Source organism: Protomyctophum bolini (assembly GCF_963924005.1).
Source record: "Protomyctophum bolini genome assembly, chromosome: 12".
NCBI lineage: Eukaryota > Metazoa > Chordata > Actinopteri > Myctophiformes > Myctophidae > Protomyctophum > Protomyctophum bolini.
The window spans coordinates 6,504,747-6,531,862 of record NC_137873.1 but is presented as its reverse complement, the minus strand read 5'-3'; the positions used below and the strand labels follow the sequence as shown (position 1 = coordinate 6,531,862).

At 44.6% G+C, this 27,116-nt stretch overlaps 1 protein-coding gene across 1 annotated transcript in view; it reads right to left on the bottom strand.

The window, feature by feature from the left end:
• The window catches only part of LOC308325443 (catenin delta-2-like), a gene marked incomplete at both ends in the record, with an annotated part of 160,386 nt that overhangs the window by 53,777 nt on the left and 79,493 nt on the right, over positions 1-27,116 (bottom strand). Inside the window, 4 exon segments of the mRNA XM_080777935.1 lie at positions 7,974-8,187; positions 9,463-9,595; positions 18,779-18,835; positions 23,846-24,110. Coding sequence (XP_080634061.1) covers positions 7,974-8,187; positions 9,463-9,595; positions 18,779-18,835; positions 23,846-24,110 — 669 coding nt within the window.

Sequence of the window (27,116 nt, the reverse complement as noted above, 5' to 3'; positions counted from 1 at the left end):
TTTACTGTATGCTTCAGGCCTACATATTCCTAAGGGTCACGCAGTGGTGTCGATTCCATTCCTACGTATTCCATTCAGAGGATAGCCCCTTGAGATGTATCATCTCGTTTTACTTTACATTACATTACCTTACATTACTTTTATTCTAGTTGTACTGGATTTCTTCTCCACTAGCCCCTCCCTAACATCTTACCGTCATTTCCGGACTATAAGGCGCACCTGAATATAAGCCGCACCAGCCAAATATAGGGAAAATCCCAAATATGTACACCGGACTATAATGGCCCCCTAGTGGCCGTCACGTTAGCTCAGAGCCTTAGATGGCTCTGCGTTAGCTGTAAAAATCCATAGATTAGCCGCACCGTTGTATAAGCCGCAGGGTTCAAATCATGGGTAAAAAGCCGCGGCTTACAGTCCGGAAATTACGGTAGTTATCTTATTGATATAAGATTGTGAGAAACCTGACCCTGACAGATTGAGAACCACTGGGTTCCTCTTTTTTTAGGACAAAAAACAGGACAAAAGGATCTGGTCAAAAATAGATGAGATAATTACATAGACATAAACAGACTGGGCAGCATGACTGTGACATCATTGTTACTATGTCTGACCCACTGTGACATCACACAATGTCACAATGCATGGCACAGACAGCCTGGATAATTAGCCTACCGTGTGTGTGTGTGTGCGTCAGTGTGTGTGTGTGCGTGCGCGCTGTGGTCTGTGTTATTAATTTGGCAGCTTGCCTACCCACTGCGATCCTGATTTAAACAGCTCACCAGAGAGAGAGCGAGAGAGAGAGAGAGAGAGAGAGAGAGAGAGAGAGAGAGAGAGAGAGAGAGAGAGAGAGAGAGAGAGAGAGAGAGAAATGTGCACGTTTTTGGCGACACAATAAGTGGGATTCTAGTGGTCGTCCACTGAGGGACAGCCAGTGGACAGCTAATACAGCTAGGAGAGCAAATATTGACACCTGTTCACTGTGCCACTGTATATATATAGGCATCTACTGTATCTGCTGCATATCGCTGTTATATATCACTATTATATCACTGTTAATATCACCGTCTCATTGGTTGTTATATTCACTGGTTTTCATTGCTCTGTATATATACACGTATAATGTTGTCATGACTTGTTTTATGTTACATGTGCTTTGGCATGACATCATATGCCAATAAAGGATTATGAAATTGAAGAGAGAGCGAGAGAGAGAGGGAGAGAGCGAGAGAGAGAGAGGGAGAGAGAGAGGGAGAGAGCGAGAGAGAGAGAGAGAGGGGGGGGGGGGGGGGAGGGAGAGAGAGAGAGAGAGAGAGAGAGGGAGAGAGAGGCAGAGAGAGAGAGAGAGAGAGAGAGAGGTAATGGGTCATGAGGGGTGTGAATTGGCCCAGTCTGTCTGTTGTCTGTCCAACTGATTAATTTGTGACAAGAGGGATTCTGTGCTGTGTGACTCTAATTTATATGCTAATGTCCTTTAAGTCTCTAGCTGTGTAGTGTGTGTGTGTGTGTGTGTGTGTGTGTGTAGTGTGTAGTGTGTAGTGTGTAGTGCATAGTGTGTAGTGTGTAGTGTGTAGTGTGGCCCTCCCCAAAATAAAGCATGGTTCTTGTGCCACGAAAAATCCTCACAATCACAATCACGCACGCACACGCAGTCGCGCACGCACACACGCACTGACGCACACACGCACACAACCTGAAACACCGCAGAAATGCACATGAGCATCATCTACGTTGGAATAGACTGGGTATATGCGCATGCATAAAGTGAATGGCAGATCGAGTGGCAAAGGGAGTATAGCAAAGTGAATTAATGTTGTTTAGAGTCATTTAATGCAATCAAATGGGACTTTCTGTTTGGATGTATATGGGCCAGAAAGGAGTTGTTTTTTGCCACTAAGTATTATAAGCATTCCCGCATAACATCTGGGTATGATGATGATGATGATGTCATGCACGTATACTGTCGTAGAAAATGAAGATGTAAACATTTAATAATAATACCCCTTTATGGAAGAGTCTCTCTAAATTCCACTCTGAGATGATCTCATCTGTCACACCCCCTGGGGTGCTGTTTTGTTTTACAACGTTACTGTCCCGTTTGTTGAACTGGCTGAAGTTGCAGTGGCGTGCACAGACATTTAGAGGGGCAGGTGCTCAAGTGAAAAAAAAAAGGGCACCTTGTGCAGCGCATTTTGGGGCGGGAACCCATGCATTTTGGTGCTTTAGCTTTTGAAAAATAGCAGATCTACAAGCTCATAGTGGCGCGCTACGAGCTTGTAGGTCTGCTATTTTTTTATTTTTATCGAAGAACCACTGACATAGAAACATATAGCTTTAGATTGTGGGGGGCCTAAATAATATAGTAGAAGCGTTTTTTTTATCAAGATTTGATCAATGTCACCATGGTCCACACACTACAAATTAAGAAAAAAAAAGAAAACATTTTTTTTTTTTTTTTAATTGCTAAAAGGGCAGGGGGTGGTCTAGCACCCCCTAGTGTATATCTGTGCACGCCACTGCTATGTTGGGGGTTTGGCTCTTGTGGGAGTGAAAGCTACATTATAAAGGATGTGACACTTTGTGACTCTGGGAGTCAGACTGGGGTTTCCATGTATGACAGGTCATGTTTGTAAGTCCTGTCTCCTTACTCGAGTAAAATCCTTATACTCCCAAACTCTGAGTTCTTGTGTTTGCCTCATTATCATTATTATTATTATTATTATTAATTGTCCTTTTTTTTTAATATATATTTTTTATTCCACAATTTTGTAACCCATTTTTCACCCCTGTGTCAATCATCTAATGTGATCCTGGGCTCTACACACCCTCCGCCAACCTAGTCCCCATATATGGGGGACAGGGGGAGAGCAACGGACTTGAACTCATGCTTATTTCATGCATGAGGAGTCCAAGTTGCTCCTTTACACCTGACAGGGGGGAGTTTCCCTGGTTGGACGTATAGCGCGTAGAAAGGAACACGTTATTCCAACCAGTTCCTTTCCCCTCCATCAGGCGCCCCGGCTGGCCAGGGGGAGGCAGTATAGAGACCAGGATTACTGCATGTTTTTTGTGAGGGTACCTACCCTAGGGGACACGGGGAGAACATGTGAGGGTACCTACCCTAGGGGACACGGGGAGAACATGTGAGGGTACCTACCATAGGGGACACGGGGAGAACATGTGAGGGTACCTACCCTAGGGGACACGGGGAGAACATTTGAGGGTACCTACCCTAGGGGACACGGGGAGAACATGTGAGGGTACCTACCCTATAGGGGACAAGGGGAGAACATGTGAGGGTACCTACCCTAGGGGACACGGGGAGAACATGTGAGGGTACCTACCCTAGGGGACACGGGGAGAACATGTGAGGGTACCTACCCTAGGGGACACGGGGAGAACATGTGAGGGTACCTACCCTAGGGGACACGGGGAGAACATGTGAGGGTACCTACCCTAGGGGACACGGGGAGAACATGTGAGGGTACCTACCCTAGGGGACACGGGGAGAACATGTGAGGGTACCTACCCTATAGGGGACAAGGGGAGAACATGTGAGGGTACCTACCCTAGGGGACACGGGGAGAACATGTGAGGGTACCTACCCTAGGGGACACGGGGAGAACATGTGAGGGTACCTACCCTATAGGGGACACGGGGAGAACATGCAAACTCCACACAGAAAGGCCCTTTCGCCAACCCCGCCTTCGGGTATGGGCACTAATGATGATTAAATGTCTTTTTGAGCATGTTGTCCTACAGACAGACTGCCTTAACATCAGTGTTGTTTTCGTCGACTAAAACTAAGACGAAAAATGTTCGTCAACTACCTTTTTCCACTGACAAAAACGAATGCAAACTAAATGAAAACTAAGCTATGATGACTAAAACTAAGACTAAATATACTGACAATTTCGTCGACAAATAAAAACTACACTAAAATGTTAGGAAGGGACTAGTGGACAAGAGATCCACTATAAGTCATTTTACTCTTGGTTGCATGCTGAAAATAGCAGATCTACAAGCACACATCACCAGCAATACACTGCACAATGTCACTCATACACATCACCAGCACTGCAGTACTATACTTGGTTGCATGCTGAAAATAGCAGATCTACAAGCACACATCACCAGCAATACACAGCCCAATGTCACTCATACACATCACCAGCAGTGTACTATACATAGCCCAATGTCACTCATACACATCACCAGCAGTGTACTATACATAGCCCAATGTCACTCATACACATCACCAGCAGTGTACTATACACAGCACAATGTCACTCATACACATCACCAGCAGTGTACTATACACAGCCCAATGTCACTCATACACATCACCAGCAGTGTACTATACATAGCCCAATGTCACTCATACACATCACCAGCAGTGTACTATACACAGCACAATGTCACTCATACACATCACCAGCAGTGTACTATACACAGCCCAATGTCACTCATACACATCACCAGCAGTCAATATAGATAACGACACAAAATGATTTCATTCAACAGAATCAAGATGAACCTTTCATTTAATCGTGGTTATCGCCGTTAACCCATTCTGGGCGGGAACCCCTTTTTGGTGTTTTATTAAAGCATTATGTTATACTTTAGCTTTTGGAAAAGTAGTAGATCTACAAGCTCGTATAGCGCGGCACCGAGTGCCGCGCTACGAGCTTGTATAGGTCTGCTATTTTTTTTTTAATCGTGAAAATGTGCCTCAAATCTTTGAATATATATTATTACAGAGTGAACATTTTAACTTTGCTTCTGGGGGAGGGGGGGTCCCTGGAACAACATATTTTCAGATGGGGGGGTCGGCGGCCAATTACATATATTTTTGGTGGTCCTTGACATGAGATAGTTTGAGAACCACTGACATAGAAACATGAGGTTTTTCAGAAAACAACTGTCATGATTTAGAAGACATTTTAGTTTAATGGGTCTCGGTCCAAATGTGTTAAACTGAATCATCTTTATCGGTGATTTGCACTATGATAACATCACAGATTAGTCCCGGCTCGCTGCTTTTTTCTACCTCCGGGCGAAAAGAAGATTTGTTTTTTTTTCCTTCTTTTGTTGCAAATGATGAGCAAACTGTCTCCTCTCCAACACGGGGATCCTCACACGAGGCACCGAGGCTTCTGAAGCAATTACGCCTGATTCATACGTCGTACAATATCGGTGCTACGCAGTGGAGAATACAGCAGACACGACAGGTTGTGAGCTTGTAGATCAGGGGTGCCCGCACACTTTTTTGACTTGAGAGCTACTTTATATATAAAAAAAAAATATATATATATATATATATATATACAGTATATATATTCTTACACAGTGAACTCGTATGGTTGTATCTAATTATGGGGGTCCTTGACATGAAATAGTTTGAGAACCACTCGATATAGAAACATGTCTTTTCTTTCTTTACCCAGTAACTAAAGTTTGTAGCAGAGTGAAAGTACAACATTTAGATTTGATATGTAGTGGAGTTGAAGTAAAAGCAAACGTAGATTGGGGAATAAAATTGTGCTTAAGTACAGTACCTATAAGTAAATGTACTTAGTTTCTCACACAACCATGGGTTGTGAGCTTGTGAGCTCTTCTGAAACCGTTAGTCCCAATACTTGATTCTGATTGGCCATTTCACCGATAACCCACACCTTCAATCACTTTCGCAGCTGATTGCGCATCTCTGTAGCTGGGGAAGGGGAGCACTTGATTGCCTTACGAACCCATGCCGTGCGGGCGTCTTATTAAGCACCGCCCGGCTCATATGACTGTGAACGTGTGGCTCCAGGCGGCCCCGTAAAGACACCAAGCGCTATTCTCCCGTCACATAGCCTAGGAAGTGATGTGTCTCGCTCTGGTGGTGCAAAGCGTAGCTACTTTTGTGAATTCAATAGTTTTATTAGGTTAATATTGTATGTTTGTAACCGTTTTAGAGACATTTCTTTCACCCATGTCCAGAACAGGGAGGTCAGCCAGGTTAACACAGCTAGGGGTCAAACTGTGGTTATGGCATCAAAATGGCTGCCGGGCAGCCGTGCTGTTTCAAGGCGCTATACCTATCACTATCTCACTCTGGCTTCAATGAGGGAATCACTATCTCACTCTGGCTTCAATGAGGAAATCACTATCTCACTCTGGCTTCTGGGGGAAAAAATAACACCCCAAAATATATAATCCACCATTCCTTCTCTCTGTCACGAGGGAAATGTCTCTGCACTCACATTAACCCATTTAGGACTGAGAAAATGTCTTTCTAACTCCTAGACGTTTTCTGAATGTTTCTATGTCAGTGCATGGTCACGGTGCTCAACATCTTTCATGTCAAGGACCCCCAGAATGATCTGTATTTGGTGCGGATCGACCCCCACCTGAAAATATGTTGTTTCAGGGGAACTCCCAGCAGCAAAGATTTGAGTTAAAAAAAACGTTCGCTTTGAAAGAACATATATTATATTCAATGAATTGTGCCACATTTTCACACTTAATTTTTTTTTAGCAGATCTACAAGCTCGTAGTGTGCGGCACTCGGGTGCCGCGCTATGATGAGCTTGTAGGTCTGCTATTTTTTTCCGGAAAAACTGAGGGAAAAATGCCACTAAAAATCCGAAAAACAGTGTGCAGAGGGACCTTAACGGGACGCTTATAAAACACCAAAAGGGGTTCCCGTCCTGCATGGATTAACCCATTTTGGACTGAGGTCCATTAAAGAAAAAGGCTTCTAAATCTTTCAGAAAAACCCATGTTTCTATGTGTCAGCGGTGCTCAACCTTTTTCATGTCAAGGACCCCCAGAATTATCTCTATTGGGCCACACGGACCCCCCATCTCAAAATATGTAGTTCCAGAGACCCCCCCCCCCCCCCCCCCCCCCCCAGAAGCAAATATTTTAGTTAAAAATGTTCGCTCTGAAATATATATATATTCAATGATTTGCGCCACATTTTAACAATTTTTCAACAATAGCAGACCTACAAGCTCGTATGACTCGTATAAGCTCGTATAAGCAAGACCTATGAGCTTGTAGATCTGCAATTTTTCAATAGCTATAGAGCATAACATGATGCGAACACCAAAATGGGTTCCCGCCCAAAATGTGTTAAAAACAACACGCCTGGTTAAGTCGAAGGTTAACGTGAATCACGCGTACACCTCTCTGACAGTAATCCTGCCGGTCACGCGGTTTAACATTTTTTAATTTCAACCGGCAGCAGCCATGGAATTATCAGAGTTATTAATCCCTAGCGGGTCTGACGGGAATGTCTGACTTATGATTTCTGACACTGCCAAATCGAATTGATCCGACATGGCTCCTTTAAAACAAAGAGAGAGAGAGAGAGATCGGATTTGGCAGCCTTTTTAAAAAACATTAAGGTGCAATTTACAATAAGCAAAGGTACAGTATCACATGCACTACATAGAACGCAGAGAGACAGTCTAGTCTAGTGCCTCCTCAAGCATCTATCCACACTTTCCCTGGGCTGTGTGTGCTCCAGTTCCTGTCGATTTGATCCAATGAAAGCCAATGAAACTGGTCAGACGACCAATGATATCCAATGAAATCAACAGGAACTGGAGCGCACACACAGCCCAGGAAAAGTGTGGATAGGACCTCCACGTCAACCGATATCCTATAGCAGAACTCTACGCAATCTATATCTATATCTATATATGTATATCACAACATTACAGCACAATAACAATTTGTACATTGAAACTGCACAGGACTCCATGTAGACAAACTATATGAACGTCTTTTTAGCCGAGCTTGTGGGTCTGTTGTTGTTACGTTTGATGCTTTTGTGTGACAATATAAAAGGGTCCTTTATAGCAAGACTGGTTGTGGTGCCTTGCATGGTTTCCTTACGCCATCAGAGTGTGTGTGTGCGTGTGTGTGTGTGTGCGTGTGTGTGTGTCCGTGCGCGTGTGTGTGTGTGTGTGTGTGCGTGCCCGTACCCGTGAGCAGCTCCCGTATCTCCACGTCCGTGGTCTTCCTCAGCAGCCTCACCAGCGCCGGGATGCCGCCGCAGTTCTTCAGGGCGATCTTGTTGTCGTCGTTGGCCTTGCCGTAGACCAGGTTCCGGAGCGCCCCGCACGCGCTGCGGTGCACGTCCGTCATCCGGTGGTCCAGGAGGTCCACCAGGAGCTGGATGCCCCCCTGTCTCCGGATCTGTTGGAGGGGAGATCCATCCATTCATTCATCCATTGGTTGACTGTGTTCAACATGCCTTACTGTTTTGTTTCCCCCTTCACTGATGGTGAATACGTGAAGGGGGGAATCTAAATGGTATAGGCTACAGGGCCACCTAATCAGTGCCAATTGACATTACTATAGTTTCACCTGCTGCCCAGTACAGCAGAGCACTTTCAGTGCAGTTGTTTGTTTGTAACCTCAGTATGCAGTCTTTGCACGGTTTGTCTGCCTGCCTGCCCGCCTGTCTGCTTGTCTGCCCGTCTGTCTGCCTGTCTGCCTGTCTGCCTGCCTGCCTCACGAAGCCCTGCCACATCGAACAGCATCCATGCCAGTGTCTCTAATGCCCTCCTCCCCAGCACAGTGATCCATTAAATGGCCTCCCCAGCTGCAGTGATCCATTAATTAGCCCGTGCGAGGCAGCAGAAGGAGAACCGATGATCCTCGTAGTTCGTCCGTCGCTCCATTGACACGTCGGACAGAGCTGTCAAGGACCGTTGACCGCTTATATAGAGCACAGCTGTTTAAAAACCTCTGAGAGCGCTGAGGTGTTTGGGCCGAGGAGAGGAGAGGCTATAGTTAATCACCAACACACAGTGTTTGGGCCGAGGAGAGGAGATTTTTCAATAGCTAAAGTACAACATAATGCTTAAATGTGAGTTAAATGACCAAGAATAAGAGGCATAGAAACCTTGTTGTATCTCTCAACGTATTTCGACTTCTTCGTGATTTTTTTCCAAAATGGACGCCCTGTTCCACGCCGTAGGAGAGTGTCCCTGTATGACGTACTGTATATATGATCGCAATTTCCACTATAGATTAAAGCGATATTTTAAATAATAATAAATAAAATAAAACGGTATGCCCTCCAAAAAATGCGTTTATGCGATTGCGTATATAATCAGCCAAATGGTGCAACTTATGCAGGGGTAAAAGAAAAATTCAGAAAGGGCGCACAGTCGTGCAAACTTCCCACATGTTTCGCAACTTCCCGCATATTTCACCGCATAAAAATCACATGAAATCCCACGTACAGCATCTCAAAAGTTTCACATATTCCCCATGTTCGTGTATAGGCCTACAGTACAGTACATGCCGTCAGTCATCCCTGTATGAAAGCTGTGATTACTGTAGTGATTGCATAGGTCTGTGCAGAATGTCCATATATGTAGGAGCGCCTTGTGTGTGCGTGTGTGTGTGTGTGTGTGTGTGTGTGCGTGCGTGCGTGTGTGTGTGTGCGTGCACAAGCAGCACCTCAGACTTGATCTTGTTGTCTCCGAAGCAGAGGTGCTGCAGGTAGGCGGCGGCATTGGACTGGACAGACGGGAACTGATGCTGCAACATCTGGATCACCTCTGGAAGCTCTGGGTCCCTCCATCCAAACTCCCTGTGTGGGATGGGGGGGGGAGAGGAGGGGGCGTGGGAGAGAGAGACAGAAATACAGACAGACAGACAGACAGACAGACAGACAGACAGACAGACAGACAGACAGACAGACAGACAGAGAGACAGAGAAAGAGACAGACAGACAGAGAAAGAGACAGAGAGAGAGAGAGAGGATACAGAATGAAGGAGGAGAGAATAAAGAAATTAAATTCAATACAACTTTATTGTATAAATGTTCACATAATGGTGTACAGTGAAGGCAACGACCGAATGTAAACAAAAGGCAAAACTATACCACCCCCTATATATATGGTACCCATATGGTACTACTATATAGAGAAAGAACTATACCACCCCTATATGGTATACTATTATAGAGAAAGAACAAAGAACAAATTCCAACTTTGCGTGGTTCATTTTGTCGTCGTTCGATGTCCTGTCAGGAGTGTCAATGGCCTAGTTGTGTTTAACCCATTCTGAACGGGAACCCATTTTGGATGTCAGCATCATGTTATGCTTTAGCTATTGAAAAATAGCAGACGTACAAGCTCGTAGCGCGCCACCGAGTGGCGCGCTACGAGCTTGTAGGTCTGCTATTTTTGAAAAATATAAGAATGACTGACATTTTTTAAATCTGATCTCAGGTCAGAATGGGTTAATCAGACCAGTGTGTGTCCAGTGGAAACCTCGTATGAATCTGATCTCAGGTCAGAATGGGTTACGGTGCTTTACTGTAGGCCTACCACCTTACCACAGATAGGGAGCTTGCAGATCGGCTATTTTTTTTGCTATACTTTTAGTGCGATGCTCTTGTGCGACGTTCATTTACAAAACTACACAAAACCATTATTATGGAGATACAAAGGTTGCGTGTTGGCGTGCGCGTACGTACGTACGTACGTACGTACGTACGTGTCCCAGTGTGTGTACACATGCACGCCTCTCAAGAGATTCAGTGAGACAAACTATACCAACTACTGTAGTCTCTGTTCACAGTTCACATCTCATGTCACCACACATTTGTACTGCTGCTAGTGTCTGTGTGAGTCTCTGTGTGTGTGTGTGTGTGTGTGTGTGTGTGTGTGTGTGTGTGTGTGTGTGTGTGTGTGTGCGTGCGTGCGTGTGCATGCGTGTGTGCGCGTGTGCGTCGCCGACAGTCAAACATAAACGCTTGCTCCCACTGTAGCACGACACCACGATGCGACCGACCGTGTCCGGGCGAAGCCGACAGTCAAAGCGTGTGAATGAATGAAATGAATGAAAGCGTGTCTGAACGATGTATTCTGAGCCCTGTATGTATGATGTAATGATGTATTCTGAGCGCTGTATGTATGATGTAATGATGTATTCTGAGCCCTGTACAGTATGTATGATGTAATGATGTATTCTGAGCCCGCCGCGCTGCGAGCTGCTGGAACTGAAGAGCTTCGGGGACGAGACGAGAGCCACGACGAGTAGGGTTGATTTCCTCGACTCAAACTAAGACGAAAGATGTCCGTCGACTATACCTCTTTCCACTGACAACATAAATGGAAACTAAGTAAAAACTAAGCTACTATATGATGACTAAAACTAAGACTATAAGACTATATAAAAACTAGACTAAATTGTTAGGAAGGGACTATAGTGGACAAGAGGTCCCATTTAAGTCATTTTACAATTGGTTGCTTGCTGATAATAGCCGATCTACGAGCTCACAATACGTCGCGCTCCGACGCATTGTGAGCTTGTAGATCGGCTATTATCAGCCAGTGTAAGAACAGTCATCGCGACGGCATCAAGGCCCGCAAAAATACAATTTAGTCGACTAAATCAACTGTAGATTTTTTTACAGTGTAGAGACCAACTGCAGGATATATAATATCCCATTTGGGGCGGGAAGCCCTTTTGGTGTTTAAGCATTATATGTTCCATTTTAGCTATTGAAAAATAGCAGATCTACACAAGCTCATAGCACGAGCTTGTAGGTCTGCTATTTTTGAAAATATATTCTTTCAGAGTGAACATTTTTAACTCATATCTTTGCTTCATGGGGGGGGGTCCCTGGAACAACATATTTTCAGATTGGGGGGGTCGGTGGCCAATTACATATAATTCTGGGGGTCTTTGACATGAAAATGTTTGAGACCTACTGTAGAAACATGGGGTTTTTTTTCAGAAAACTGTCATGATTTAGAAGACATTAGGTAGAATCGTTCCCAGGTCTAAATGGGTTATAATGGACCTGGATATGATAAAAGGTTCTGAATGAAAAACCCAGCGGTTCAAACACCGGCGCGGCTCGAAGTTGCAGCAGCGGCCGTGCTGCTACAACGGGCCAGATAAGGTCACAGCGCGGCCATATGCTCTCCAAATGAAACCGGTTTAATCCGACTCCATTACTATAAATATACCGCATCCTCAGCTCCACACATCTGCCTGTGTGTGTGTGTGTGTGTGCCTGGAATGACCGGCAGCTAGAATAGAAACACAATATATTTATCTTAATACGAACACGCGCATGGGTGCGTGTACATGCGCGCACGCCGCACGTGCGAGCGTGCCGTGTGGTGTGTGTGTGTGTGTGTGTGTGTGCGCGTGCCGGAGCCGTGCCGTGCGTGGGCGTATTTTCCAGAGAGTGTGTGTGTGTGGGTTGAGGCATAATGGGATGGCTGACAGACGGGCCCTACTGAGACTTGAGCTGAACGAAAGGTCAGGAGATGTCAGTCGCACACGTGCACACGCACACATGCACATGCACACACACACACACACACACACACACACACACACCAGTGACTCAACGAGGGGACCAGAGGGACCACAAGACGTCCTGCCGGTGCTTAGGAGCATAAAATTCACAGAGGCACTTTTATGATCGAAGGCTTACATCATCATTTCACACCACACACATCTCTGTGTATATGCCGGCCTGCCCGGGACATTTGCATACATTAATAGTGGGTGTAGAAAAAACCTACGGTATGTGCATTCACTATGGGAGCAAGCTCAGTGGCCTTGTGGTTAGAGTGTCCGCCCTGAGACTGGGAGGTTGGGGGTTCGATCCCTGGGTCATACCAAAGACTGTAAAAATGCCTCCCTGCTTGACACTCAGCATCAAGGGTTGGATTGGGGGTAAGTCCCTGTGACATACTAGCGTCATGTCCAGGGGGTGTACTTGTACATCAAGCTGCCTCACGCTACAGAAACAGGAGATAGGCTCCTGCCCTATGGGCCTCATGGCTACAGAAACAGGAGATAGGCTCCTGCCCCTATGGGCCTCATGGCTACAGAAACAGGAGATAGGCTCCTGCCCTATGGGCCTCATGGCTACAGAAACAGGAGATAGGCTCCTGCCCTATGGGCCTCATGGCTACAGAAACAGGAGATAGGCTCCTGCCCCTATGGGCCTCATGGCTACAGAAACAGGAGATAGGCTCCTGCCCTATGGGCCTCATGGCTACAGAAACAGGAGATAGGCTCCTGCCCTATGGGCCTCATGGCTACAGAAACAGGAGATAGGCTCCTGCCCCTATGGGCCTCATGGCTACAGGAGATAGGCTCCTGCCCTATGGGCCTCATGGCTACAGAAACAGGAGATAGGCTCCTGCCCCTATGGGCCTCACGGCTACAGAAACAGGAGATAGGCTCTTGCCCCTATGGGCCTCATGGCTCGGCAAGGCTAATACTTATTCACTATGAGATGTTTCTACTTTACTTTAGAGACAGGGTGAGAAGTTGAGTCACACGCGAGAGAGACTCGGAGTAGAGTCTCTGCTTCTTCGCCTGGAAACGAGTCAGCTTAGGTGGTCCGGGTATCTTGTTAAGTTGCCCCGTGACCCGACTACGAATAAGCGGTTGAAGATGGATGGATGGATTTCCAATTTTCAATATTTTTTACTTCTACTCAACTAAATCGTATTAATCAAACCCGAGATTTCTCAGGTTGACAAAGGAGGTAAAAAAGGATTAAACCCGAGATTTCATGTGTGTGGAAAATACGAGCTATGAGCTTGTAGGTCTACTATTTTTTTTTAATCTTGAAAATGTGGTCGATATATTAAATATTTCAGAGCGAACGTTTTTAACTCAAATCTTTGCTTCATGGGGAGGTCCCTGCAACAACATTATCAGATGGGGGTCGCCGGCCAATTACATATATTTTTGGGAGACCTTCACATGAAATTGTTTGAGAACGACTGACATGTATTTCAGAAAACTGTCATGATTTAGAAGCCATTTATTTAAATTTCGACGTCAGGCCTAAATGGGTTAAGTAAAACATGGGAGTACGTTTTACCCACTACTGATGGAAGCCAGCAGAGAGAATCTCTCTACTGTAGCCTACTGTACAGTAATGTTGTGTAGAATTCAAATGCACACTGACAACCACAATTAATTCCTGCTCATTTGACCGTCGTACGTCTGAAATGCTCATTAACGCATCGCTATGCGCGGCCAGCTGGAGACAGATACAGTAACGCCACTCGTTGTGTGATGATGTCGTTCCCTGCACGTGCACGGACTGACATCTGCACGTGCACGGACATCTGCACGTGCATGCCAGGCCTGGTCTGCATATCAGACCATTTGAGATTAGCTCCACAAATGGAAAACACTAAATGCACGCACACACACACACACACACACACACACACACACACACACACACACACACACACACACACACACACACACACACACACACACACACACACACACACACACACACACACACACACACACACACACACACACACACACACACACACACACACACACACACACACACACACACACACACACACACACACACACACCCCTCCCTTTGATTTCAGTTGACTGTCAGCTGCTATACGTTTGTCACCCAGGAGAGGTTAAGGAAAGGCTAATGAATGCATCCCCACAATGACACACACACACTGCAGCTGACTGGAGACGCACACACACACACACAGGCACGTGCACACATAGACATTCATCCCCATGACACACTGCAGCTGACTGGAGACGCACACACACACACACAGGCACGTGCACACATATAGACATCAAAGGGGGCCCCTGCCCTTTCAACCCATCTGAAAAACAACCACCCAAAATCCACACCATGAATCCAGACATGGTTAAATAAATGCAAATACATCATGATTTAGAAATCATGATGTCACCGCCACAATTCCAGTATAGCCAACGATCGAGTGCGTATAAGTATAGGGAATCCTGCCCTGGAAAAAAAACCCGCAGATCTACAAGCTGTCGACGCGTCGCTAGCACGCCACGTTGTCAGCTGCTTGTAGATCTGCTATTTTCACAATCTATTCTGTAACACTCTGTGCATGAGAACATGACCACTATAGCACACATACAGAGAAGTGTTGATTTCGTCGACTTAAACTATATAAGACGAAAGATGTTCGTCGAATTTACCTTTGACGAAAACTAAATGGAAACTAAGCTACGATGACTAAAACTAAAGACTAAATAATACTTGACAATTTCGTCAACAAATAAAAACGAGACTAAAATGTTGGGCAGGGACTGTAGTGGACAAGAGATCCAGTATCTCCCAAAGTAATTTTACACTTGGCTGCATGCTGAAAATAGCAGATCTATACAGTCTATACTAAATCAACTGTAGATTTTAAAATCTTATGATATTTATATATGGACGGATGGCTCCATGCAGAAGAGATGAGATGAGATACGCATGAGGGAGAGCCAAAACGAGAGGATGGAGAATTCTGTCTATAACTGGCTTATTTTATATACTCCAAATCAATTACATCATTGATTGATATCCCATTATTACACCAGCTATACGTATATGTGACAGGTGCCAGCAAAAAGTGCCTCAACTCGCCAGAACGAAATGGTCTAAATGGTCAAAATAAAATCGTTTTTTTTTTTATGTGTTTTTTTTTTTTTTTTCATATGAAGACAGTTTGAATGTTGAAGAAGGTTTTTATTCCAACAGATTGTTCATTTGGGCAAATTAAACGTATACATTTATATGTCAAAGTAGGCTTGTTTTTTAACAATGTTTTGGGACCGGAGAAGCGCAGTTCTGAGATTTGCATGTTGTTTTCGATTGGTCCTGGGATCTCTTTGTCCTGAGGTTTCACGCTCTGGTCACCGCCCATTAGCGTGCTTGTGTTTGTAAACAAATAATTATTCTACATGGCTATAGTATGGAGGAGCTTTTGGGTTATACTTTACAGGAAAATAAACAAAACCACGTAGCTACTCGCTCAAATACGCTTCCCAGCCTGGAAGCTATTTCTACCGTACTTCCACCATCACACAACAACAGGCTAAAAGCTAGCTAGCCTAGTTAGCTAGCTGTCGTGTGTTAACAGAGGGACATTGTCTTAACTGCTGAGATGTTGTCATAAGCATCTAAACACATGTTTTCACTCCTAAAATGTATAAAACTAATAATACATGTGAAACGTTGCCCGTTAGTGCTATATTGCTTCATAGCCATGGAAGTTATTGCTTGTTGCTGCTTGTTCCTCCTCCACCCGCGGCGCAAATAGCCAAGAACACTCGTCTTTTCTTTAAATTATAACTCGCTCATTTTTTATCAAAATACTATATAAACTACGAAATTCGGGCTTTCATTTGGTATACAGATCGTTTGTGTAGGCCGTCTCTACGAAACGTTATCAAGTGAAAAGGAAATGTCGGGAATTCGTTTTGTGTAAAAGATTATCGTCAAATATATGGCCGTTAGTACTGTTAATTCAACATCCGGTGAGGGGAGGATACGGATTGTGTATGGAAATCAGCGCATACAGTGGGTGGGCTTTAGACCGGATGTAAGCCTTGCACACTAAATAGAAACCATGCAGGCATGTGAACGGATGTTTATTAAAAATAGCAAATCTACAAGCGCACAACGCATCATAGCCTGATGCGTCGGTTTTATTTATCTAAAATACTGGGTCAATTGTCTGACTTTGATTGCTGCCTTAAAGTACTGTAGACCTACATAAAATGGTGTAGCCTACTGCAGCTATTTACAACACAATGTAAAAGCATTGGTCTAAAACTACATAGCCTATATCCATTGAAAACTCAGTTAGCCTACTAGTTACTTTTTAGATTGTATTATTACAAAACATACACTAAACAACTTCAGTCCTACATTTCTTTACTTTAACTCAAGTAAAACAGTGTGTCCACTCAACTGTCATTGACAGGTAACCTAGTGGGGGAGTGGTTAGTGGGTGGGGGAGTGATTATGCAAGACATAGGGGTGTGGACAAGCATCTATTGTCACACCCATTCCAGAGGTGCTAAAATCTGAAGAATCTTTGAAGGGAAATTTCTCTACTTTGCATTTGTATCTGTTATCTGTTTCAACAAGTTTTAGATGGTCATATCTCCTTCAGTTATTGTCCAATTTCATTGAATGATACATCATATGAAAGCTTACATTCTGTACTTTAATAATCTGTAATAATCTGTAATCTGTAAAAATCGAGTTGAGGACCAAAGTGCTGGCCTGTGTCACATATAATGTGAAAGAGTTCAGTCATCGTTCATAAACCGGAAAATATATACTTAGATGACAGTTATAACGTTATACTTTGACTATATAGCATCCTCACAACTCCACATAAAAAACACCCCCCATCATTCTTCCTGCTCGGCTTTATCCCATTCTGACCTGAGATCAGATTCTAAAAAACGTTCTTCTACATCCTGACAGTTTTCTGAAAAAGCTATGTTTCCGTGTCAGTCGTTCTTCGACTTTAAAAAAATAGCAGACCTACAAGCTCGTAGCAGCGCCACTCGGTGGCGCGCTACGAGCTTGTAGATCTGCTATTTTTCAATAGTTGCTAAAGCATAACATAATGCTATAACACCAAAAGGGGTTCCCGCCCAGAATGGGTTAAAGTGACAACAGGGATCAAACCAAAGCTTCTTTTTTTCCATCTCTCTTTTTTTGATCCGATCTATAATCCTCGTCGACTCAAAGTCCAAAAACACGACTTAACATGAAAAGGCGTGTCTTCAAACATGAGGCGCTATTTATGTCCATGGACGACAATAGAATGGGACACGCGTGCTCCGTCAGGCGTGCTATATTGCCTGGTATATCGCTGCCATGTATACGTTATGTATACGTATATATATATATATATATATATATATATATATATATATATATATATATATATAGAACAGGGCTGGGGCAACTGTGACGATGGAGAGAGCCACTATATTTACACACTCACTCCAGAGGGCCACATTGCTGTCGTGGCAAAAAAAATCAGATCTATAGATCTGATATTTTTTTTTGCTATAGTCGAATTAAAATCTTGAATTATTGTTTTGCTATATTTTTGAATCCTGAAAATTAACATTTTTCATGTAATATCAAATGCCTTTAATTATACTTTGTGTCGAGCTACTAATTTAGACTGAAGTAATTAAAAGCGAGTCATGTTTTTGCATGTTGTGGAATTGTAAACACAGCTGAAACAAATATTATATCAGTATTCTGACATTAACCACATTAAGTGATGGTGGGGGTCGCGATGTGGCCCCCCGGGGCCGCCAGTTGCCCCCCCCTATATAGATTATAGAATATGGATTATGAATGATAGAATATGGAATATATATAGAGAGAGAAATGAGAGACAGTGAATGGGTAGATAGATATAGGGATGGGACGATAATCATCATTATCGTTTATCGTGGTTAAAAAAAGAAAGAGAAAACGCTCACAATAATCGCATCGCTGGGATTTCCGATTCGTCGTGAAATTGACCTTGAATAAATTCGCTTTTGTTTGTGCTGAAAATTCGTCGCAACCTCAACCCTCTACGCTTGACGAAAGAGTGCATTCGGTATATCATTTCGATTCGCCGACAATTAGCAGATCTATAAGCTCACAGCACGTTGCCTATTATAGCGACGCGTTGTGAGCTGGGAGATCTGCTATTTATTTTTGGTTTACGTTCCCCCTCAGAATAGGGATGCCGAGGGTTCAAAGCAATTCAACACAAGTGCCATTTTTAAGTTTTATTTGGATTATCGCGATGATATCGTTAACCTGCAATATTGTTTTTTGCCACAACAATCGTGACATAAATATGGACCCATCCCTATAGAGACAGATATGTAGATATATATACTGTATATACATATGGGATGTAGGAAAAATACATGATAAATAAATAGGTTGGATTACTTTGTCATTCTTTGCTCGGCTTGGTTTTGATTCCACACAAGGAATTCTGGGTCGAACCTATCGAACAACAGGGGGGGGGGGGGGGGGGGGACAGGCAGAGAGAGACAAGACAGAGAGGATTGTGGGTAAGGACTGTATATATACTGTATGTATATATATATATATTATGTTGGTCTGTCAAGGTTCATCAGATCATAATTCATTCAATAGAGATGAGTTATTAATTATCACTTATATATCAAATAGCCAGTGGACTAAATTAGGCGTTCGTTATTCTCATTATAGACAGTGGGAGGGGAGGTGGGGTGGGGGAGGGGTGAGGGGGGGGGAAGGGTGGGTATATGTCGGTTAAAGGGAGGGTCTCCAAACTCCGCTCACGGACAAGCCTGCAGCGTTTATTTCGTTCTTTGGTTTTCTAATCGAACGCCGTCCCCTGCAACATGGAGGAGCCTTCAGATGCTGTCAAACGTTTGGCAGGTGAACCCGTGGGACTATAACTACCATTATACTGACCAGCTGCTGCAGTCCTTTAATCCATTCTGACCTGCAGATCAGATTCTAAAAATGTCTTCTATATACATCCCGACGGTTTTCAGAAAAAGCTATGTTTCTATGTCAGTGGTTCTTTGATTTTTCAAAAAATAGCAGACCTATACAAGCTCGTAGCGCGCCACTCGGTGGCGCGCTATGAGCTTGTAGATCTGCTATTTTTCAATAGCTAAAGCAAAACATGATGCTATAACACCAAAAGGGGTTCCTGCCCAAAATGGGTTAATCCAACAATGATGACGTATAGCTTTAAGGTATTACTGCCGTACAGTGCAAAGTACAGTAACTATACGTATTGTTTTGGACACACTGGCTTATTTTGTGTATCCCAAAAGGTCAAAGCAGCATTTGTGTGATTTGGGGGGATAAATTACCTCAAGAAGAGATATACAATTAAGCAATATTACACGAGAGGGTGCGGGTTAACGTGATTATTGCCACGACAGTGATGCGGTCAGGAACGAGACGAAGTCGAGTTCCACAAGCATCACTGAATATTGAGCACCTCTGATATAGAAAGATGAGGTTTTTCTGAAAGAAATACATTTTTTAAATGTTGACGTCAGGCCAAAATGGATTAAGTGGTTGTTTCGCCCTGCTCTAGAGTTCTTCTTTTGGGTCTAGGGGCTCCAAAGCCTGTAATATGTCGAGCTACTCTACCTATAGGCTACGGCAGTGTTGATTTTTCCGACTAAAACTATGACAAAAAAAAAAAAAAGTCTATCTTTCACCGACAAAAACAAATCAAAAACTAAATACAAACTAAGCTGTGATGGATAATAATACTAAAGGCTAAATACACGGACAACTTCGTCGAATGAATAAAAACTAGATTCGAATCTTAGGGAGAGACTACAGTGCAGAAGAGATTCAGTGGAAGTAAAAGTCACTTTATACGTTTGTAGATCTGCTATTTTCGGCACACAGCCGAAGTATAAATCACGCATTTCAAACGCCATCACGGGCCCGCCAAAATACATTTCCGTCGACAAAATCAACGCCAGATTTAGCCGACTAAACCTATATAGACTAACACTGAAACGCCTCAGATGACTAAAATATGACTAAAACTATTTTATTGAAACGGCTGTGACTAAAACTAAAATCTGAATTTGTACTCATTGTAATTTTTTCATAATTTGTATTTCGAAGAGCAGGCAGACCCTCCCTTTAAGGCAGAATGGACATGGATGTTGCCGGCAGGCAGGCAGAGCAGGCAGGCAGGCAGGCAGGCAGGCAGGCAGACAGGCAGGCATGGCAGGCAGCAGACACACACACACATGGGGGGCTATGATCCACGTACACTGACTCTGCATGTTGTGTGAGGAGGGTGAGGGTGGCGGGTGGCTGCGGCAGCATGCCATGCGTCATGAGTCAGCCCGTTGGCCCGTTTCAAAGGAGTGCACACGGCCGCGCCACACGAGAGGGCCGGTGGACAGAGTGTGAAACGAACAGGCAAAATGCACATGTGTGACGAAGAGAGAGAGAGAGAGAGATGGACACAATGAAGTGAAGTCATGGAGAAGAGTGATGAGAGATACCTTTCCCTTTTGATATACAAAATAAAGCCCTATTGTGTGATGTGAAACAATAATAAAGATAATCCCGACATCCTCGTTTAGATATAGAGAGAGATAACGGGATATAATTTGTATACCGCTCGTGGGACATGAACAAATGTGTCTCTGTTTTGTTGTTCTCTGCTCGGCACGTATAGCCGAGCCGGCAGGGTCACGTCCGTCAGCGTCAAGATATAATTATAGTGTCTTTCTGAGGCTGGCTCTATCTCTGACAGCAGCTTGTTTTGTGGAGGTCATTTAAGCAGAGCAATCCGAGAAGCAAATACAAATTGCTGCTAAAAAAAAAGACTATAGAAGCAGCAAGTGTAGACACCATAAAAAACGGCTATTAAAGTCTGATTCAGTCTGTCGGTCTGTATACTTCTCCATAATTCTCTCTCCTCTCTCTCTCTCATACACGCACACACACACGCACACACACAAGCGCGCACAGAGCTCGCGGTGGCTTATAAGCAGACTTCAAACGCTCTTGGCGTATATAGCGAGTATAGCCGCCATGCTGTATGCTAACAGTATATATGCTATACACAGTGCGTGTGCGTGTATACAGGGAACAGAGCAGCAGTGCATTGTGGGACCTGGTGTTGTTGCCGTGCACAGATTCACAGGTTCAGCGTAGCAGTGTGTGTGAGTGTGTGTGTGTGTGTGTGTGAGAAACTACAAGCCTTCAGATCGCAGGCAGAGGAGACAGAGAGAGGGGGGGGGGGACAGTGACAGATGTGACATGTGTGATGTGCCGTACGCATACGTATACGTGTGCCAGTTGGACTGAGACCCAGATTCATATATACAGTAACAGATTATATTATTTGTTCGGCCCAAAAAAAATTGTGTTTGTTGACATGATTTGGTCACGACAAGAGTCGTCTTTGTCCGCGGCGTGTAAACGTCTTTAAATAAATACTTTTTGAAATGTCTATGAGGGAAATGAACGGAGAATCATTTCCTGGGCCACTGGTAGGGGGGGGGCGGGACTGCGACGCTCTATAGCGGCCCGATTTGGGGGCGTGTCAGAATACGATGCTGAATGTCTACACCGCCGCACGCTCTAAGATGAATATCCTATACAGACAGTGAATCTGGGCCTCAGTACATTCAGAGAGAAAAGGGGGGGGGGGGGGGGGGGGGGGGCGAGCGGGGGAAGGGGTCCAAAAGACATTTTTTTCTGACAAAAGACAAAACGAAGAAATTCCTTTTTGAAGAAAATAAATACATAAAAAAGTTGAAAACCGTATATTTCCAAATAGTGCCCCCCCCCCCCAAAAAAAACAAACGATTTAATAAATAAAATTAAACCTGGTTCCTTTTACAATCGCCCGCTGGTCACGAAAAGACTTTGCATTATTATATTTCCTACTATTTGGAAGTACACATGTATTTATCACGTCTCCTATAGTCCAGTGGTTCTCAGAGTGGGGTCCCCCCCATGCAGGGGTCTTTGGGGGAGTTACAGGGAGGGGGGGTCCCCCATGCAGGGGTCTTTGGGGGAGTTACAGGGAGGGGGGGTCCCCCATGCAGGGGTCTTTGGGGGAGTTACAGGGAGGGGGTCCCCCATGCAGGGGTCTTTGGGGGAGTTACAGGGAGGGGGTCCCCCATGCAGGGGTCTTTGGGGGAGTTACAGGGAGGGGGGGTCCCCCATGCAGGGGTCTTTGGGGAGTTACAGGGAGGGGGTCCCCCATGCAGGGGTCTTTGGGGGAGTTACAGGGAGGGGGGGGGGTCCCCCATGCAGGGGTCTTTGGGGGAGTTACAGGGAGGGGGGGTCCCCCATGCAGGGGTCTTTGGGGGAGTTACAGGGGGAGGGGGGGTCCCCCATGCAGGGGTCTTTGGGGGAGTTACAGGGAGGGGGGGTCCCCCCCATGCAGGGGTCTTTGGGGGAGTTACAGGGAGGGGGGGGTCCCCCATGCAGGGGTCTTTGGGGGAGTTACAGGGAGGGGGGGTCCCCCATGCAGGGGTCTTTGGGGGAGTTACAGGGAGGGGGGGGGTCCCCCATGCAGGGGTCTTTGGGGGAGTTACAGGGAGGGGGGGTCCCCCCATGCAGGGGTCTTTGGGGGAGTTACAGGGAGGGGGGGTCCCCCATGCAGGGGTCTTTGGGGGAGTTACAGGGAGGGGGGGGGGTCCCCCATGCAGTGGTCTTTGGGGAGTTACAGGGAGGGGGGGTCCCCCATGCAGGGGTCTTTGGGGGAGTTACAGGGAGGGGGTCCCCCATGCAGGGGTCTTTGGGGGAGTTACAGGGAGGGGGGGGTCCCCCATGCAGGGGTCTTTGGGGGAGTTACAGGGAGGGGGGGGGGTCCCCCATGCAGGGGTCTTTGGGGGACTTCCAGGGGGGGGGGGGTCCCCAGCTAAATGATGGATATACTGTAGGAACCCAAATGGACCCTTTTGAGTCTGTATAACTCCCACTAGGGTCTGTTTGGTTACATTTGTAAACTCTCAGAGTTGAATTAACGTTCATTGTTTTCGATATAAATCGGGGTCACAGAGATAGAAATGCCATTAAATGTCCTTTAGATTAAAAATGGTTGAGAATCATTGCTAGAGCCGACAAAATGTCCTCTTTTAAGAGGGGGTGGGGTCAGGTAGTCCCTGGCAAATATCTTTTGAAATGGGGGTCCCCTGGCTTATGTTTTCAAATGGGTGTCGGCGGGGGGGCTAATTAGTGTCAATTTGGGGGTCTGTGCATGACATGAAACGGTCTGAGAACCACCGTCCTACTGAAGGCCTATATATTCATAGTCTGAATCTCCGGTGGCGAGCTGACCGCACCGGAAGCTGTGATAACGTGGAGCTGTGGTGAGTAAAAAACAGAGAGCGGTGCATTTTGCTCGTCATGTTGTAGTTCGGTGGTCACCACCTCACCACCGAAAACCCAGACTATATGAATGAGCCTCGACTCCCCCTCCTCCCCCTCCCCCTCCTCCTCCTCCTCCTCCCCCCTCACCTGGGGTCTTTCTGGATGCTGTCGATGGACGGGGAGCGTGCCAGGAGCGCGGCCTCGGGCGGCAGCGCCGGACCGGACTTGCTGTAGGGCGACTCGCCGCCCGACGGGCAGAACTGCAGCGTGCGGTACGGGTTACCGCCGTAGTCTCCCCCTCCTCCGCTGGACGCCGCGAAGCTGGCCCGCTGGAAGGGGCCCCCGGCTCCGCCCCCCTGGCTGGCCGTCCGCTGCAAGGGGATTGGTTGGTCGACACCGGGGGAGGGCGGGGCTAGAGGTTGGTGGGGGTGGGGCAGGGGGAGGGGCAGAGGGGGGCGTAGGGACAGAGCAGATAGTTCATGAGGACCTGGTGCTGGCAGAGCTGGTTCACCAGGTCTGGGAGGACAGGGTTAATATGGAACACGTGGAAGGATGAGAGAGAGTTGGAAAACGTGGAAGGATGAGAGAGAGTTGGAAAACGTGGAAGGATGAGAGAGTTGGAAAACGTGGAAGGATGAGAGAGTTGGAAAACGTGGAAGGATGAGAGAGTTGGAACACGTGGAAGGATGAGAGAGTTGGAAAACGTGGAAGGATGAGAGAGTTGGAACACGTGGAAGGATGAGAGAGTTGGAACACGTGGAAGGATGAGAGAGTTGGAAAACGTGGAAGGATGAGAGAGTTGGAAAACGTGGAAGGATGAGAGAGTTGGAAAACGTGGAGGATGAGAGAGTTGGAAAACGTGGAGGATGAGAGAGTTGGAAAACGTGGATGAGAGAGAGTTGGAACACGTGGAGGATGAGAGAGTTGGAAAACGTGGAGGATGAGAGAGTTGGAACACGTGGAGGATGAGAGAGTTGGAACACGTGGAAGGATGAGAGAGTTGGAAAACATGGATACGATGAGAGAGTTGAGGGAAGAATAAATAAAAAAAAGACAATAAAAAAACCCACGCATGAGAAACATGTATAGCATGAGGATGTGCACGGATGTGTGGACACGCACGCACGCACAGATAATGAAAAGAACATCAAAAACAATGGATGGAGAGGAACAAACAGCAAAACCACATGAGAAGAATATATAGGAGATTAAGGATAGAATATATAGGACAGAATATATAGGAGAATATATAGGAGAATATATAGGACAGAATATATAGGAGAATAAGGATAGAATATATAGGACAGAATATATAGGAGAATAAGGATAGAATATATAGGACAGAATATATAGGAGAATAAGGATAGAATATATAGGACAGAATATATAGGAGAATATATAGGACAGAATATATAGGAGAATATATAGGAGAATATATAGGACAGAATATATAGGAGAATATATAGGACAGAATATATAGGAGAATATATAGGAGAATATATAGGAGAATATATAGGACAGAATATATAGGAGAATATATAGGACAGAATATATAGGAGAATATATAGGAGAATATATAGGAGAATATATAGGACAGAATATATAGGAGAATATATAGGACAGAATATATAGGAGAATATATAGGACAGAATATATAGGAGAATAAGGATAGAATATATAGGACAGAATATATAGGAGAATAAGGATAGAATATATAGGACAGAATATATAGGAGAATATATAGGACAGAATATATAGGAGAATATATAGGAGAATATATAGGACAGAATATATAGGAGAATATATAGGACAGAATATATAGGAGAATATATAGGAGAATATATAGGACAGCATATATAGGAGAATATATAGGACAGAATATATAGGAGAATATATAGGAGAATATATAGGACAGAATATATAGGAGAATATATAGGACAGAATATATAGGAGAATATATAGGAGAATATATAGGACAGAATATATAGGAGAATATATAGGACAGAATATATAGGAGAATATATAGGAGAATATATAGGAGAATATATAGGACAGAATATATAGGAGAATATATAGGACAGAATATATAGGAGAATATATAGGAGAATATATAGGACAGAATATATAGGAGAATATATAGGACAGAATATATAGGAGAATATATAGGAGAATATATAGGACAGAATATATAGGAGAATATATAGGACAGAATATATAGGAGAATATATAGGAGAATATATAGGAGAATATATAGGACAGAATATATAGGAGAATATATAGGACAGAATATATAGGAGAATATATAGGAGAATATATAGGAGAATATATAGGACAGAATATATAGGAGAATATATAGGAGAATATATAGGACAGAATATATAGGAGAATATATAGGAGAATATATAGGACAGAATATATAGGAGAATATATAGGACAGAATATATAGGAGAATATATAGGACAGGGACGAGGAAGTAAAAAGAAAAAAAGCACAAACACACGAGAAAGTTATGGAATTAGACATTTCATTTAATTTATAAAATACTTAATAATCTTAATACCCCAAAAAATATATATATTTCAAGTGCCCCATATGTCCTGATGGTAAGACCGACGAAGTGGATATATTGGATTCAGCTCAAATTGAACTGGAAGTGGATGCGTTGGATTCAGCTCAAAGTTAACTTCACTCAGGTTCTTGTCACCGCATGGCCTTCCTAGACCGTGTTATGGAAAAACAATGGCCGACAATGGCCAAAACTCAATAAAGAAATCGACGAAAGTGGCCGTTTTCAAGAAGTCTGGCCGTTATCTCTATAGCATGGAAGGTCCAATCTGCTCAGTTGGAAGCTTGTTTAATGCGTGCCTGGTGAGGACATTATGGCATAATGACACCTTTTTGGGATGTTTCGGGACTAAAAACACCTTATTTCAATGGTAGTGGTAGATGGAGAGAAAAGGATTTTTGTCCAACCACGAAACGGCAACCAATGGGTGCGAAAAAGGGGCACAACCGCGGCTGTTTCACGCGACGAGTTCCCCCAAAAAGGAAACCCTTTTTTTTGACTGGACGGTCACTTATAATAAATGACAGTATAAGTAATAATATAAGCATCACACGATGAAATAAGACCCCATAGTCCCTTTTATCGGGGTCACGGATCGAACCCCTCGGAGCATCCTGTAAACCTTATGAGTTCTGAGTCTATTAAAAAAACCAAACGGGTCCCAAAAGGTCCATGAAGTGTTCTGTAAAAGAGACAGAAAGGCCAACACACCTTTGTTCCCCCGCCCTGAAGTCCTCCATCAATCACACGCACGCACACACACACACACACATGCACACGCACACGTGCATGCACGCACGCACACAAACACACTACCGTAAATGGCACCTTGTTAAACGATACTTCTAGGGC